The 17157-nt window shown below is 51.5% G+C and overlaps 1 protein-coding gene across 7 annotated transcripts in view; it reads left to right on the plus strand.

Moving 5' to 3' along the window:
* The window catches only part of SIPA1L3 (signal induced proliferation associated 1 like 3), a 214493-nt gene that overhangs the window by 180961 nt on the left and 16375 nt on the right, over positions 1-17157 (plus strand). For all 7 annotated transcript variants that reach the window (XR_010382352.1, XM_064489288.1, XM_064489293.1 and 4 more), the window contains one exon: positions 9821-10042. Coding sequence is in view for 6 of the 7 variants with exons in the window: in XM_064489288.1 (XP_064345358.1) it covers positions 9821-10042 (222 nt within the window). In the remaining variant the exon portion in view is untranslated. The remainder of the gene's footprint in view (positions 1-9820; positions 10043-17157) is intronic.

Consider the following 17157-nt stretch of genomic DNA (forward strand, 5'->3'; position numbering starts at 1 on the left):
GGGCCCTGCGGTTGGGAGCTTTAATTTGCATACAGACAATTGATGCTAATTGCAAATCATTCTTATCTACTCATTAAAGCTGCTTCCTGAAGTTTTCTCCTAGGCAACCAGGCTTTAGTGTGGAACAGCATTTCCCAAAATGGGGTGCTCGAGGTGATTTGGGTGGTACACGGAGGAAAATGTTTTATCTTAAATGGATATTAAGAAGAGTGTTATCAGCCCTTCCCCTGATTTTACAGATATTGCCTTGGACAAGTCAAGGAAAATTAAGTAAGTTGATTTAAAGAATCTGATTCATGGCAAACGAGAGAGTGTGTACTCCAGAGTCAGCCCACCGGGGTTTAAGCCCTCTCTCTGTCTTGTCTTGGCTCTGTGGCCTCGGGCAAATGACTGAACCTCTTTGGGCCTCAGTTTCCTCATCTGTGGAATGGGAGCTAAATCACATACCTACCTCATGGGTTTGGTGAGGGTTAAATGAGCTCATGTTTGCAGGGGCCTTAGAACAGTACCTGACAGTGAATCTCAAGCCTGGCTGTATTAGAATCTTGGGCAGGGGGTAGGGTTGGGTGGGCATTATAGAAAAGATGAAGTCTTGCCTCAGACTAAGTAAGTCAGAGTATCTCTCCTGGACCAGACCTTACAAGCAGTGATGGGGACACTATGGTGCCTGAGATAGCACCAGGCCTCCCCTCTCAGGACTCAGCGTCAGTGGAGGAGACCAGCCTGTCCCCAGACAGTGATAGCTCACAGCGGCCAGGGCCAGGGTGAGGGATGCACTCCGGATGTGGGAGCCCAAAGGAGGGGCCTGACCCAGTGTAGGAGAGGCTGTCCTGAAGAAAAGAGGCCAAGCTCCTGGGAACTAGGAAGACAGAGTGTTCCAGACAGGGAAGATGTGTAAGTCCCACCTCACCTGCGGGTCCTCCCACAACCTTCCCATCCCAATAGGTGCAAATTTCCAGGTGGTCACTGAGCACCTGCACCCAAGGGCCCCACATGTGCCTCTGCCTGCCACTGGCTTCACTGCCTCTTGTTCCTGGCAGCCCAGCCACCTTCTGCATCTGCTGTCATCAGTCCCTTCCCTGGGACCAAGCTGGAATGATGACCTGCTGCCCAGGGCAGGCACAAGGGCTCCCCAGCTGCTCTGCGTCTCCCTCCTGCACTCTGTAGCGCAGCACTTTGTGTTCATCCCGGCAGCAAGCGCCTACCCCTGCTGTGTGCTCAGCCCTCTGCTGCAGACTGGGCTCCGGCTATCCTGGCTCGGATAGGGCACCAGGGGAGACAGCAAGCAAATAATTACAAAAGTAATGAATTATGCTTGGGGAAAGCCTGCAGGAAGACCCACTGGGATCTGAGAGTGGATGTGGTAGGGATCTGGAGGGGGTATCTAATCTAGCCTGTGGGAGAGTTTTCCCCTAAGGAGGAGTCATTTCTGCCAAGGATGAGAGGGATAAGGAGGAGGGAGCAGGTGAAGTGGTTTCAGGAGACTAATGATATATTCTTGACCTAGGATGCAGTTATGTGGGTATTTGCTTTGTAACTATTTGTTAAATTATACATATGTTTTGTGTACTTTGCTCTATGTGGGCTATGTTACAGTTGTTTTTTTTTAAGGGAGAAAGGAAAGATGACATGTGGGGAGGGTGTCCTCATGAGTGGGAATAGCATATGCAAAGGCCCTGAGATGGGGAGGAGGGTGGGTGCTATCAGGTCACTGAATACAGGCTCCTTGGCTTAAGTGTAGAAATTGAGGTGATTGGGGAGGTTGGCCGGGGCCAGACCACGCAAGGCCCTGCCAGCCACATTAGAGTTTGGATTTGATCCTAAGAGCTATAGGCAGCAAGGAAAGGTTTCAGCAGAGAGGATAATGCAGGCAGGTGTGTGTTTTGAAAGATGGTGCTGGAGGCAGGATTGGAAGCGTCTCAGTGATGAGTCTGAGGCCGAAATGTGAGTGAGAGGGAAGGGGGCCTGGACCAGAAGACAGAGCAACTGCAGACATGTCAGCAGGTGGCACCGACAGGACAGAAGCAGGGAGGGAGACACAGTCTCAGACGGCATGCCTTCTGCTCGTCGGGCCAACTACTTGGTGTCAGGAGATTGCTGCAGACAAGGAGCATGGAGATTCTTGAGAGAGAAGATGAGAGCAGAGCTGGGCAGGCCTCAGAGGAATGTTGTTTGTATGTTCACTGACACTAAAGCACCCACTATGTGCCAGGCACTGTTCCAAGCATGGCAGTACAGCAGGGAACAAAGTCAAGTCCCTCCCTTGTGGTGCTGACAGTCTCCTGAAGAGACAGCAAGGCAGAAAGACAATTGAGCAACCATGTACTATTAGTATGCCAGGCGGAAATAAGGTCTGGGGACAAAACCCAAAGAGATAGAAGGAAGGCTTTTCGGAGGAGGTGATATTTTGCAGGAAGCATGGGAGTGATCCAGGCAGAGGAAATAGCAAATGCCAAGGCCCTGAAGGTAAACTCATTTGCAGTGCTCTGGAAATGCTCCCATGGGCAGATGGAGAAAAGGAGAGGGTGGCAGGAGTTCTGATTTGCAAAGTAGACATGGGCGTGGCTCTTGGGGCCTTACAGACCATGGTCAAATGCTGGGATTTGATTCTGAGGGACATGGGAGCCATGGGAGCACATAATCTGACTTAGGTTTTAAGAAGACCACTGTGGGCGACTAGAGGGAAAGTGGACTGTTTCGGGGGGGATTGAGTTTCCCAGCAAAATTCGAGGCCTGCCAGGAAAGGGATGGGCCCTGCTGGGCCCGACCAGGGAGCCCCGCCTGCTCCCTCCTCACGTTGCGGCCTCGCCGGGGAAGCCCCGCAGCCTGCAGCAGCTTGTGCCCAGCAGTGATTTCAGTGACTTCACAGACTCCCCGCAGACGTGCGTCATGGGAGCCCGGCTTCCAGGCACAGTGCCTGGCGCCAGCGCCTGCTCTGGGCCCTGTGGCAGGCCCGATGACCCCAGGCGGGCCGCCTCCTGCCCCCCGCCCTCTCTCAGGGCAGCACGCGCTCCGGAGCATCCTGGGCTTCCAGGGCAATTTGTCAGAGCAGGTTAGGGGCAGTGAGAGACTCTCGGCTGTACGTGGAGCCGACACCACCGGGCGTTCCCGAGCAGGTAGGGTGCTTCCCCAGACTGCTCTGGTCTCCAGGACTCCCTTCTGGGGGCACAGCCCTGAGATGTAATGTGAGGGGCCCACCCTGCCTGTGTCAGCTGGGAAGCTGGGGTCACACAACCAAGGCCTACTCAGAGAGTCACAGTCAGCTTCAGAACAGGAACCCAGGCAGGCGTCTCCAGGAACTCACGGGAGGGAGGGGACCATTCAGGGATCTGAGGAGCGGGGAGAGTAGTGCAAAGACCCTGAGGTGGAAATGTTCTGGTGTTTGAGGAACCCCTCCCTCGTGGCTGGAAGAGGAGGGAAAGCAGGAGGAGCTGAGGGCAGAGCCGGGGAGCAGGGGGTGTGGGGCCTTGGGGAGGACCCAGGGGAGGACTCTGACTCTTACCTGGAATCAGGCGGAGCCCCAGAGAGTCCTGAGCAGAAGAGGGCTGTGATCGGAGGCCCCCGTCTGACTGTATTTGGGGCTGAGGGCAGGAGGCAGCCGCTGTGGGGATACAGGTAGACAGTGGTTGGTGGAGGCAGCAAGCGGTGGTTGGATTCTGCATCAGTTTGGAGCCAGGAGTTTTTGCCTCACATCCTCTGCTTCCACTTTCTGAAGACCTGCCGTTTTCCCTCCCGGGCCGCAGGCTGGAACGTTCAGGCACCGGAGCCTGGTCATTCCAGCCATGTGCAGGGACTGACTCGACTCTCGAGCCCATGCCAGTGCCCCGGGAGAGAGGGCAGGATTAGTCCAGCGGTTAAGGCCCCACAGGGCGCCCCTGGGGTGGTCTGGGTGAGCAGTGCTGTTTCCGATCTCAACCACTAGTCAACTGTGATCTCCATCAGGCTCCTCGCTTCCTCCGAGGCTCGATTTCCTCATCCAGAAAATGGGGGTGATGACAGGCTCTGTGTTCTCTGTAAGGCCGAACCCACACCGGTGTTGAAGTGATTAGCACGAGGCCCGTGGCACGGCTGGCCCAGACCCATCAGCTGCTGCTAGGCTCTATTCTCACGTGCTGTGTGTTTACCGTGACTACCGTTGTCATGAGAGCACAGGTCAGTGGTTAAATGCAGTGTCTCCTGAGCCAGATTGCCCGTGTTTGTATCCTGGCTCCATCCCCTACCAGCTGCATCATTTGGAGCAAGTTATTTAATTTCTCTGGGCCTCAGCTTCCCCACCTGAAACTTGGGGATGGTGGTAGTTCCTGCCTCGTAGGGTCGCTGGGACATCTAAATGCAGTGCTGCCTGTGAGATGCTTAGAGCAGGGCCTGGCCATGTTCACAGGCTCGGTGTGGTCACCAACGTCACCTGCTGTGCCACTGCCCTTCCTTCTGAAGGCAGGGGCACAGCTCCCTTTGTGCCTGTTGCCGACTCTGGGCCACCATTGGCCTCCCTTCAGAGTCCCAGGGCTGGACAAACCCAGGGCGTCACACATGCCTCTGCTTCTGTATGATTTCTCCATCCCACCTGGGGTTTTTCAGCTTTTTTTATAAGCCACAGAACCTTTTCCTCCAGCAAAATCTTAAACGCTCTCCTAGATACAGTACAATGAGTGCACAGCCTCTCGGGGTGCAGGTGCGGTGCGGTGCAGAGAAGAATGCTGCATCCGAGTCCTGGCTGGGCCTGGCCTGGGCTTTTAGCCCCTGGACACACCATGTCTCTTTACACCTGTAGCTCTGGGAGCACATCCCTGGTGCCTGGGCCTGTGCTGAGCACTTCGCGTGTGTGATCTCGTGAGGCAGGTGCTGTCATTGCCTCGTTTCTCAGAGGAAGAAACTGAGGCTCCTTAAGGGGAAGGGACTCAAGCGAAGATCACAGGGCATCAGTCGAGCTGGGTTGGAACCTGGGTCAGATGAGCAGCACGGCCCACGTTCTCATCCACTGCGTGGTGCTGCCTCGCTTTTCAAGTCGAAGCTGAGGCCCAGGGAGGGCACCTGGCCACACCGGTGCTGCAGAAGGGAAGTGTGTGTGTTGACTGGTAGGTGGGGTAAGAACATCCTGTATACAGCACCTGGCACAGCCTGTGGTCCCTGGGGCATGTGGGACGGGCGCCCGCCTCAGCTGGGGTGGGTTGAGATGCACAGCACATTCAGGGGAAGAGTTCTTTGTTGTCCTACTGTGTGCAGACACCATCCATTCCTGAGGCTTGGAGAGGCTAATGACGGCACAGTCGTGGGAACGCCTTTGACTACAAGTAGCAGGAAATCCCAGCTCAATTGGAGGAAGTCTGTTATCTCTCAGAAGGAGAAGTCCCAAGTTAGGGAGGGCCCCACGACTGGGTAATTTATTGACTCGAGGACCCAGGTTCTTTCCTTTTCTTTGTTCTGCCTCCATCGGCCTAAAGACTGGCTCCCCTCAGTCTCCAAGTGGCTGTCATTCAACCAGATCGTCGCTGGGGTTTGTTGTTGTTGTTTTGGTTTTTTCTTTTTTGTTTTTGGGGGTTTTTTGATCACAAGTGAGAAATATCACCAGAGCTTTACTGCAGACCAAGGGACCCCTCACAAGCAGCCCCACAGCCCCAAGTCCCTGCCACAAACACAGAACCCAGGCGCTCGGGGCCGCCCGTAAGTGCACGTACCTTGACCCCAAGCAGAGAGGAAATAACAACAGGCCATGATTTGCCCGTTTCCACAATTTCCCGAAGGCAGGTTGGCATCAGAATATTGGAGAAATAGCAGCAGGGTAGCAGTTTGTGAATCCAGGGGCCTGGAGTCCTGGTTCAGTCACAGAGAAGGTAAAGGCCACGACGGGGGAAGAGCTGGAGCCCAGGCCTCAAGGTTTCCAGCAGGGCAGGAAGTCGCGGCGTCCAGTGGAAGAAGCGGTGGTGCTTTCTGCAAGTGGTCTTTGTTAGTTTTCTAGTGACAGAATCTTCCCCCGAGTCACAAAGCAGATAATCCACACTCACACACCCAGCGTCTCACTGGCCAGAAGGAGATCTCAGACCTACTGCAGACCCATCCCAGACAAGTGGCATCAGCCAGTCAGGATATGCCCCCAGGGCTGGGTTCTAGGTTACCTTCCTCAAGCAACGGGTGAGTCAAATCAGCCTTCATATATAGGGTGAGGGGATAGGATGGCACCCAGTGCCTGCACAGGCCTGAGGAGGGGGTGAACCTGTCCCAGGAGAAGCAGGGGACTGGGTCAGCTAGCAGATGCAGAGACGGAAGTTGTTCATCCTTTAACTTTTTTTTTTTTTAATCATCTCTTGTTTTTTTCAGCTCACAAAAGTTGAACATACCAGATGACGAGGTAGAGAAATATGTACTGCAGAAAGTAAAAGTTAGGGTTAAAATCAGTTAGAACATATTCAGAGAGTGGGCCCCCTGCAGCCATTGAAGGGAGAGGGGCCATGTGGGCTGACATGGAGATATGGACAGAGTGTCTTGTGACTGTCAAAGCCAGGTGCAGAACAAGCTCGGGGGAGGCTGCCGTGTATGTTATAAAGGAAGGTTGGGAGGATGTGCACACGTGCTTGTGTACAGCAAACTGTCTGTTGAAGAAAAAGGGGTGGAGTTCAAGGTTGCCTTGGGAAAGGAGACTGAAGTGTCAGGTGGCACTTCCTTTCTACCCCGTGACATTTACATGGTCTCATTTCCGCACCGTTACTACCTGCAGAGGTAGTCAGTGTACACTCCCCCAGAGACTGCTCTCAGTCTGCGACCAGCCCAGGTCTTTCAAACATTTTGACCATTACCCAAAACAGGAAAAGCCTTTTACATTACGACCCAGCATGGACATCCGGAATATAGTTTCACAAACCACTTACTCTTACCTTACGTGGGGTACACTGAGGTTTTTTAATTCTAGTCTATTTCTTTTTTTTTTTTCCTTTTAATAGTGGTCAAGATCCATTAAATTGATTTCATAAGCCACAGTTGGAAAAAAAAAAAAACTGTACATTTCCTTTCTGTAGAAAAGACCCCCCCACCCCCAAAAAAAGTCCAGTAGTCACACAATTATGAAGGTTTACAAAAAAAAGTGTGTGCTCTTCACAAGGCCTTGTTTCCACTTACTGTAACTCATACATCCTTTCTCATCCATAAACAGGAATCAACTTCATCCTTTGTACTGGCTGTGTAGTTTTCCATATTGTGGATGTGCTTCGAACAATCTGTTAATCCCCTTTTAAAAGACATTCAGGCCATGCCCAACTTTTCTTGATTACACACAGTGTTGCAGTGACCCCCTCCATGTACCTGCATGTACGTGTGCAGGCTTTTCCTTGGCTTGGATTTCTGGGAGGTCACATGTTAGATTGAGGCTCCTCACCCTCCAGTTCTCAGCTCAGACGCCATTGCCTCCTTGGGGAAGCCCTCCTGACCACCCCAGGCAGAGTCCAATCCCAGTATTACATGCTCCCTGACTCCCTGGACATGCCACCGCCAGTGCACAACCATGGCCCCATTGATAAATGTTGCTAAATTATCAAAAAGTATAATATATAAGTCAGTCAGAGCTTACTTTTTCTAATCCCTTCTGACAGTTTGCAGTTGTGGTGTTTCAACATTCATGTTTAATGAAGTTCTTGATAATGATTGGATTTTCAGTTGCCGTTTTGTTCTTTGTTTTCTGTATGTTTACTGTCTTTCTTGCTCCCTTGTTCTTTCCTTACTGCGGCCTTTTGTGTTAAATGTATTTTGGTGTACCATCTGGATCCCTCTGTATTTTTTTTTTTTTTTTAGTTTTTATAGCATGCATCTATCAGTGTATTTCAGACTAATACAAACTTAATTCCAATAGAATACAGAAACTTTTGTCTAATATAGCCCCATACCCTTTCCCCTCCATTGTGCTATTTTTGTCATATGTATTCCATCCATATACATTATAAACCCAACAATGTAGTGTTGGTATTATTGCCTTATACGGACTTATGTTTAACTTTAAGAAAGTTAGAGGAGAAATAAGAAAACATAGATCCGTAGAGTCTTTTATTCTAAGCCACAAATTTACCATCTCAGACCCTTCATTTCTCCATATGGATTCAGGTCACTATCTGTAGTGATTTCCTTTCAGCCTGAGGACTTACTTTATTATATATTAGGCAGATATGCTAGCACCAAATTCTCTCAGTCTCTGTTTACCTGGAAACGTCTTTATTTCGCCCTCGTTTGTGAAGGATAGTTTTTGCTGGATATAGAATTCTTGGTTGACAATTTTTTTTCCTCTCTCTCTCTCAGCGCTTTGGAAATATTCCATTCCATCATTTCAAATGACCAGTCAGCAGTCAATTGTATTGACACCTCTGTATGTGATGAATCCTTTTTCTCTTGGTGCTTTCAGGGTTTTTATCTTAATGGTTTGACTTTCACCTATTTTTCTGGGTGTGAATGTCTGTATTTATCCAAGTGGCGATTTATTGAGCTTCTTAGATGTGCAGATGAATGTGTTTTTTTGGTCCAGTTTGGGGGGTTTTCAGCCATTATTTCTTCAAACCTTTCTCCTGCCCCTTTCCCTCTCCTTCTGAAACTCTCAGTGAACATGTATTGAAATGCTGATGCCGCCCCAGAGGATCCACTGCAGCAGAACTTCCTTGTTCATTGAGCTGGGCAAGGGGATAAGAAGAGCCCCAGGTCAAAATGTCTCTTCCCTGAAGTTTGGCAGTTTTTCAAGCATAAGTGATACTTGATTTGTTGCATGCTTTTGGTCAATTTCCAGAGTACTAAAATGGTTGTTTTTGTTAGTGTTGTGCTTTGAGGGGGTGAGAGTTTGCCAGTCTCCTCATTCAGCTGTGGTCAAAAGTCCTACCCCTTAATACTGCTAATTCAACCTTAGATAAGGATGTATTGACTTACACTTCAAGACCATTAATTTTCCCATGAAAGAGCTCTTACTTGAAATGGCGTTGGAATTTTATTAAAAAGTTTTACTGGTTGATTCGCCTTACTGGGCTGAGAAGTTGGTTCCTAGTTAACAGCATGAGGTTCATTGTAGCATTAGTTCCACAGGAACCCAGCATTTGAGATATCGAGCTAGACTGGTGTCTGACGTGTAGTAGTGCTCAAAAAATATTTGAATGAAGAGGCTACATGGCAAGATGTATTTTAAGTTAAAAAAAATGGTAAGTTACAGAACAATTTATTAGCATGATTCCAGTTATATAAAAACATAATTCTCCTACCCACTCCTCAATAAAAGCTCCTGTTTTCTGAGTGTTTACACATGGATGTTTTTAAATCATAGGAAAAGGTTAAGAAGGAAGCAGAGCAAACTGTAAACCATGGTTACCTCCAGAGATGGGCAGGCAGGACCCCCTCCTCCAGCTGCTGTGTGGGTTGTGCACAGAGACAGGGAATCTCTGGGGAGAGAAGGGGGAGTCCACCCGCAGGGGTGACTTTTTTAGATTCCCACGGTGGGACTGACTGTGCTCAAAGGGCATCCCTGGGGTGGGACCCGGGCTGTCTGGGCTGTGAAGGGAGAGTTACCTTTTCTCCACGTAGACGGCTACGTATTGGAATTTTCCACAGCACTAATGTACTTGTGTCTCTCCTGTGTGAATGAACTTTTTTGTCTGCTAAGAGTAAATTTCTTCTTTTTTTAAAAAATTTCTTAAATTTATTTTTTATTTATTATTTTTTCATCTTTTTGGGGGGAAGTAATTAGGTTATTCATTTTTTTAATGGACATACGGGGAACTGATTCCCAAGAGTAAATTTCAACAGATCAGTTTTTCAAAATGTGGTATGGAAGTGGTGGTTTATTGCTCTCATTTTCACTCCGCAGTGACATGAGCTCAAGGGCCGGCTACCCCGCTCAGGTTCACAAGCCGGCCAGCGCAGAGAGCCCACGACCCTCCCAGCTGGCCCAGTCCAGCGTCTTCCAGCTCTCCGCCTCTGTCCCCAAGTCATTCTTCTCCAAGCAGCCTGTGCGCAACAAGCACCCGGCGGGATGGAAGAGGACGGACGAGCCCCCGCCACGGCCGCTCCCCTTCACTGACCCAAAGAAGTAAGTGCCTGGATGCCTGGTGAGGCACCACCGAGGACGGTGACAGCTCAGTCCCTCGTGCAGGACGCCATGCGGGTCCACACCTTGGGATACAGCTGTGATCAGGCGGACGGTGATCCCCACCCTTGGGGAGCTGACTTTCTGGCAGAGAAGGTGGACAACAAGTAGGATAACTAGGAAGAAAGCGCAGTAGGTCAGAGGGCAGCGAGCACTGTGGTGTCTGGATGAAAAGCATTCCAGGCAGAGGGAGCGGCAACAGCAAAGACCTGAGGCAGGAGTGCGCCTGGTCTGCGGGAGGGACCATGTGAGCACGTGAGGTCAGAGGGATGCTGGGACAGATCGTACAGGGTCTTGTGGGCCCCTCTAAGGGCCGTGGCCTCTGCTGTCAGGGGCCCCCATGGGAGGGGATGGACATGATCTAAACGGGGTGCTCACAGGGTCCCTGCAGCTACGTGTGGAGCACAGCCTGTGGGGACAGGGGACCAGGGAGGCGCTACCACAATGGTCCAGGCAGGAGACGAGAGGGCTGGAGCAGAATGGAGGCCGGGGCGGGGAGCGGGGAGAAGGCGGCAGCTCCAGGTCAGATTCTCTGAAATGGAAGCAGGCAGGCCTTGCTGGCAGATTGGATGTAGCGTGAGAGAAAGAGCAAGGTTGAAGATGAAAGCAGGTCTTGCAGCCTGAAGGGTGGACTCCCCTTGGGCTGAGGTGAGGCTGAGTGGGGAGCAGGCTCCGGAGCTCAGTCCCCGACGGGTTGTGATTACAACGCGCAGAAGACATGGAGCAGGCAGTCGGGTAAGGAGTCTGGAGCTCAGGGAGAGGTCAGTCAGCATAAAGGCCACAGGAGAGGAGAGGAGGGGAGGTGTGGAACTCAGCCTGAGACCCCTCTGTGTTCAGAGAATACAAGGAGGAACCAGCAAAGGAGGCGCCCAGGGGTGATGACTGAGAGGTCAGGGTGGGGTGAGCCCAGGTACTGAGCGACCAATTGAGCCTCACAGAGGGGACTCAAGGGTGCGGGAGAGAAAAGTAGGGCAGAGTCGGAAGCAGCTGATTTGAGGCATTTTGCTGTGAAGCAGAAGAGAAAGGAGAGGAGTGGTCAGTTAAGAAAGGGTTTTGTTTTTTTTTCAAGTGAGGAGAATGTGATGATTTCAAACATGTATTGAGTACTCGCTGTGTGCCAGTCTCCGTTCTGAGCTCTCGTACAGGAATTCACTGAATCCTCAACAATAGCTCCATGAGGTGAACCTATTATTTGCCCACTTTTCCCAATGAGGCACCTGAGGCCCAGCATCTCACAGCCGGTAGGGGATGGAGCTTGGATCAGAGCCTAGGAACCCTGGTCCAGGCTCCTCTTCAGCTGGGTGTCAGGGATCTGCCCTCCTCCATCCTGTGACGTTGTCTTTCATGACCTGGGTGAGGCCATGTGGATGACAGGAGGCATCAGGAGAGAGAAATGGGATCCCTGGAGACGTCACGGGTGAGCAAGCCGCTCTCAGGCTGAGCATCCTGTCCACGCACCTCACTAACAGCTGGGGGCATCTGGATAACTAGATTTTGATCCTTCACTCCCCTGATTAAAACCTCCAGGGACTTCCCCTGCTCCCAGGATTAATGATGAAGGCTCATATCTACTGAGCACATACACTGTACCAGGCACTAGTACACTGCATGCTTTGCCCAGACTCCCACGCGGACCCGGCGTGACCCACCTCCGCACTCCTCTGCGCTCATCTCCTCCCATGCTCCCCTCATTCATCCCACTCCAGCCACCTGGCCTCTTCCCGCGCCTAAGCCCTGCCACACACGGCCGACCTCAGGGCCTTTGCGGTGGCTCTCTCGGCCCTGGAGTTCTCTTGCCCTGCATCTTGTGTCTGGCTCCAGGGGGGCTTCATCCAATGCCCCCTCCTCAGCCTTCCCAGCCATTATTCTGTCGCTGTTCTCTGTTCCACTGCCTGGTTGCCCCACAGGAAAGCAGGGATCACTGTCTTGGTCACGAGATTCTTATAGCTGCCAGACATCAGTGGGTGCCCCGTCAGTGAATGGAACTGCACCCCCATAGGATCCTGTAAGGCCCCCACTTTTCAGGATGGCCAGAGGGTCAGGCCCTGCTCACCCCACTGTGTTGTTCCATGAGGGCAGCTGCCCTGCCTCCCCAACGTGCCTGCTGTTCCCTCTCCCAACCCGGGCCCCTCCCCACCTGGCTCACTCCTTTCCACCCACCCGCAGCTGGCTAGGCCGTGGCAGCAAAGCCCCTACACCAAGTGGCTCAGCAGCAGAAATGCATTGTCTCGGGGTCCTGTAGGCTGGAAGGCCGAGTCGGGGTGTCGAGTCAGGGTGCCGGCAGGGTTGGTTCCTCCTGAGGGCTGGGAGGGAGGGAGGGACCTGTTCCATGCCACTCTCCCACTCCTGGTTGACTTGCTGGCAATCTGCAGGACTTCTTGGCCTATAGATGCATGGCCCCAGTCTCTGCCTGTATCGTCATGTGGCGTTCTCCACGCATGCAGGTCTCTGGGTCCACATTTCCCCTTTTTATAAGGACACCAGTCATAAGATTAGGGTTATGGTCTCAGCACAGCCATGCCATCCTCAAAGATGCTCCCCGAGCCCCCACACCAGGCTCACCGCTCCCGCCGACCCCACACTTCTTCCCTCCCTCAGCATCTGTCCAGGGCACATCAGATGGTCACGTCCTAGAGACTTGCTTCCTTCCTGTTGCCCCACTGGACTGAGGGGTCTGGGAGAGCAGAGCACCTGAGCCCCCCTCAGGGCTCAGTACATAGCAGGCACTCAGAAAATAAAATACCCCTGGATACGTGACAGCCATCAACAAACAGCAGCCCCTTGTTCTCAGTGATAAGATCCAAGGAAGTCTTTTTACATACGTGTGTGTGTGTACACGTACGTAAACTACATATATAAAATATTGGGGGACACAAATAGTTTCATAGTTTCTTACATTTATTAATTTAGTTATAGATACATTTTTAAAATCACATGCATAAGATTATATGTTAATACAGGATTAATCCTTTTGTCCACACCCTCCCATTTCAGGAAGCTGGTTTATTCAGACTCTCCCTGTGCAGTTTGGAGATAATGTCTTTGTCATTGTTAGAGACACTTCTGAGTCACTTAACCTAGTTTTCCAGAAAACATTGTCTTTACTTCCAGCTAAATTATTTGAGACTAAACACGTTTGTTTTAAATCTGTGTATAATTCTGCTGCTGAATGTTTTATCCCAAGGCACAAAAACTCATTTGCATAACTTATTTACCTACGTTTATTGATACCTACCCTGCCAAGTACTGTCATAAGCCTTTTACCTACTTTAACTCATTTAATCTGCACTATAGAACAATGAGGTGTAGGTACTTTGTATCCCATTTTCCAGGTAAGAAAAATTGAGGTCACATAATAGTTGAGTCCCTTGCCCAGATTCACTTGGTTAGTTAAGGTTAATCACTGCAAATATTACGATTGTTGGTTTTGTAATTTGTCACCACATATTATCAACTTTTCCCCAAAGGAGTAATTACCAGGTCTGCCTCCTTTGTCTTTGGTTCTGGTCTAACACATCCCCAGAGGAATGAGAATGGCTGTGGCTGACATGGGGGCGCTGCCTCTCAGCCAGGCTGCATGGCTAGGGCTGTGCAGACCTGGCCCCACTGATCCTCCCAGAGACCTCCTTTCCAGTTGGGGAAACTGAGGCACAGGTAGAAGTGCATAGCCCAGGACTCCTCCCAGCAAGGTAACTAACAGAGCATCTCATCACGTGAGAGAGCAGGGAGGACAGGCATCCAGGGCAGTGGCTCGTGTGTTCTGAGGACTAGCTTCTTGGCGGAAATAGTCTCAGGCGAACACTCTGTTGAAGAAAAGACAGAGTGAGCTGGTGAAGGACAGAGAATCTGCATGCGGAGGGGACCGAGAGCACCTGCAGGTTCCTCGCCCTCAGCCCTTCTGTCTCAGGCTCCAGTCGATCCTACAGGGCAGGCCAGCAGCTCTGCCTCCAGAGATGGCCGGACGGCCCTGTTTTGACTCCTTTGTCCCAAGACACTGGACTCACTGGCCTGCCTTCTCCCAGCCAGCAGAGGGGCAGAACAGCATGGGGTCAGGGCGGGACTCCCTCATCAGCTCTTTAACCCCTCAGCTTCCCTCTCTTTAAACTGGCCTGACAGTTGTCCCTACCTCCCAGTCGTGAGGATTTATGGAGTTAATCCACGTGAGGACCCCAGCACCGAGGGTGAGTTGCCCAGGGCTTACCAGGTGAGGGTGTGACTAGGCCAGTGGGTTGTCAGGCTGGATCCCTGTGGAGCAGGAGGCAGAACCAGTGGCCCTCAGCCCTGCCTCCCCATCCGTCCTGGGCTCGTCCTCCCCCGCGGGCTCGTCTCAGCCCAACCGAAAGGCTGTCCCTGGAGGCTAGCGGCTCTGCCATCACTGTTGGAAGCCCTTGGAGCATCAGGGCCCTTGCCGGGAGAGCAGGATGATGGTAGGTAATGGCGATGATGGCCATGAGGAGGGAACTTAGCCACACAAGGTGCACCGGCCCCAGGTGAGGGCCCACATCACCATGTGCCATGCACACTGAGCGCTGCTTTCTGAGTGTCCTCAACTCACTGTGCCTCCGTCCCCCAGCCTCAAAAGGGAAAGACGGGAGTGCCTACCCCCCAGAGTTGGCGTGAGGATTCAGTGAGTCGTAGGGAAATGCCCGGTCATCATGGGCTCTGGTGTCTAGTGGTTAACATCTGGCCTTTGGGCTCCTTCCTTGAGTTTAGGGGTCCTGGGTCCAGCTCAGCCCAGCCATGGAAGGAGCAGGGGAAAGCCTCTCGCAGACATCCCCACCCCACGGCACGGTTGCCCCCAACTCCCACAGGCCTCTCCCAGCCATCCTTCCAGGAAAATCTGCCTGCTGCCTAAGGTGCAGACCTGGTGAGTGTCCTCGCCAGCGAGGATGGCAGAACCCCCGAGCTCAGGCAGGCCGACAGCCTGCTAATTAGCTTCATTAACCCGGCCCCGAGGGAGCTGCCCCAGTTGGAGGCCAGAGTTCCAAGTCAGCAGGATCGGCCCAGCCAAGTGGGAGCCCCTGGTTGCCGTCCACTTCTGGCCCTGTTATCACAGGAAAAAGAAGTTGCTGTTGTCTGGGTCCTGACCGCAGAGACTTCTTTGTAATTTTTTTTTCTTTTTCTTTTCCAATGTAAGCAGTTTAATTCTACAATATGGCAAATGCGAGTTCAGACAACCTGGGCAAATTAGAGACTGTCTTGTGCTGTCGGTCAGAACCTTGAGACAGGACACCTCCTTCTGGGTGTTTTCTTCATTTGTGTTTTTAAAGATAAAACACGCACAGGATAAAAACCAAACTGATACAAAAGGGTTTTGCATTGAAAACCAGGCCTCTCTCCCTTCCCTGGCCCCCAGCCATCCAGCTCCCCTCCCCAGAAGCAAAACATTGTTTCATTCCTTCTGCATCCTTCCAAAAATGTTCCAAACATGACGGAGCACGCGTGAGTGTGTGTGTGTCCCTCAGGCCTCTTTTTGTTTATCGATGCAGTCACCCCCTGTCCCTGCACCTCCAGCCTTTCTCACGCGCTCTTTTCTCAGTTCAGCGACAGTTCCCTGTTAGTACATACACAGTGATCTCATTCTTCTTAACGGTCAGAGGATAGTCCATTCTATCCTCAGAGGTCATTAGGTTTAAACAATTATGGAGACCAGAGATCTTGAGAAAAAGGGAAAAGATCGGAGAAGTACAAGCCCAGTTTGGTTTAGTTGGGGTTTTGTTTTTGTTTTTCTCTCAACCTGGAATTTAATAGCATCTTAAATGATTGCTTAGAATTTCAGTTTAGAAAATACATTGGAAAATTCTTCCAGAAGAAAGAGAATAAGGGCAAGAGTGATCGATTTGATGCTCCAAACTGAATTTCATCGTACTTCCTCCCGTTAGATGTGTCGCAGCAGCCCACTAACACTGTCAGGCCACGTGGAGCCCGCAGTGGATGGATAAGTGCAGAATTGAGGGCCGGGGGAGAAGGTTCTAGCATGATTTCTTCCAGTGAGCCAGCCTTGCACTGTAGAATTAGGAGTGTCCCCCGAGAGTCCTGCAGGTCCTGGGAGCTGGGAAGGTGGTTGTAGCAAATGAACACAAACAGAGCAGGGAAGGAATGCTTGTGTTCTTTTGGCTTGACTGTTTAAAGGATCTCTCTAGTTTTTTCTGTCTTGTAAAAGTCAGTCAAGCTTGTTGTAAAAGGAAGGAAGAGAATAAGGAAGGTGGGAAGGAAGGAGATGGGTAGGGAGGTTGGCTGCTTGGTTGGCAGGAAGGTTGGCTCCGTGTGATACACATTTGACAACGAATTTTGAGGGCCCGCAATGCGGCAGGCCTTGTTCCCGACACTAGACATGGAACACAGAAGGCTGCAGGTGGGAGGAGTGGGGCTGCAAACACAAGTACACAGGACAGATCATCGTGAAATGAATACAGTGAGGAGGTAACACTGGACTGTGTGATGGAGCTCACCGGGGCAGGGAGCAAGCACCAGGAGGCCGAGCAGTCAGGGGAGGCCTCTATGAGGAAGTGAGCCAACCTGGACAGATGAGAAGCTGCCACTTGCAGGGAATGCTGGGGAAGGTAGCCAGAATAGCCAGTGTAAAGGCCCTGAGGCAGGAACATGCCTGCTGTGCTAAGGAACCCTGAGAAGCCCTGTGGGAGGGGATGAGGGCTGAGGCGGAACAGGACAGCTCATTTTGGACTTCATGGGCTGTGGTGAGGAACGTTTTTAAAAAGTGAATTCCCCACCTAGCCACCTCTGGAGCTGAGAGTTAGGTAAACTTCAGTATAGCAAGCTAAGCTGTGTGTGAGTTTCATTTTCTAAAAATGATTTCACACTGCACATTCTGCTTCTTTATTCCCATGACATATCTGGGAGAACCTCTTTCTGTGTCCCGTGGATCAGCCCCACTTCTCTTCAGCAGCTAGATGGTCCCTGGAGAACCTCGCCCTTCCCCTGCCCGCCACTGCCCAGTTCTGTGTGCTCCACAGACAGGACCCCACGAAGCTTCCCCATGCACCCTGGCACACGTGGGTTCATGCGGGCCTTTCAGAAGGCAACACTCCCAGATGTAG

This window comes from Camelus dromedarius, chromosome 9 (assembly GCF_036321535.1).
Source record: "Camelus dromedarius isolate mCamDro1 chromosome 9, mCamDro1.pat, whole genome shotgun sequence".
Taxonomy (NCBI): domain Eukaryota; kingdom Metazoa; phylum Chordata; class Mammalia; order Artiodactyla; family Camelidae; genus Camelus; species Camelus dromedarius.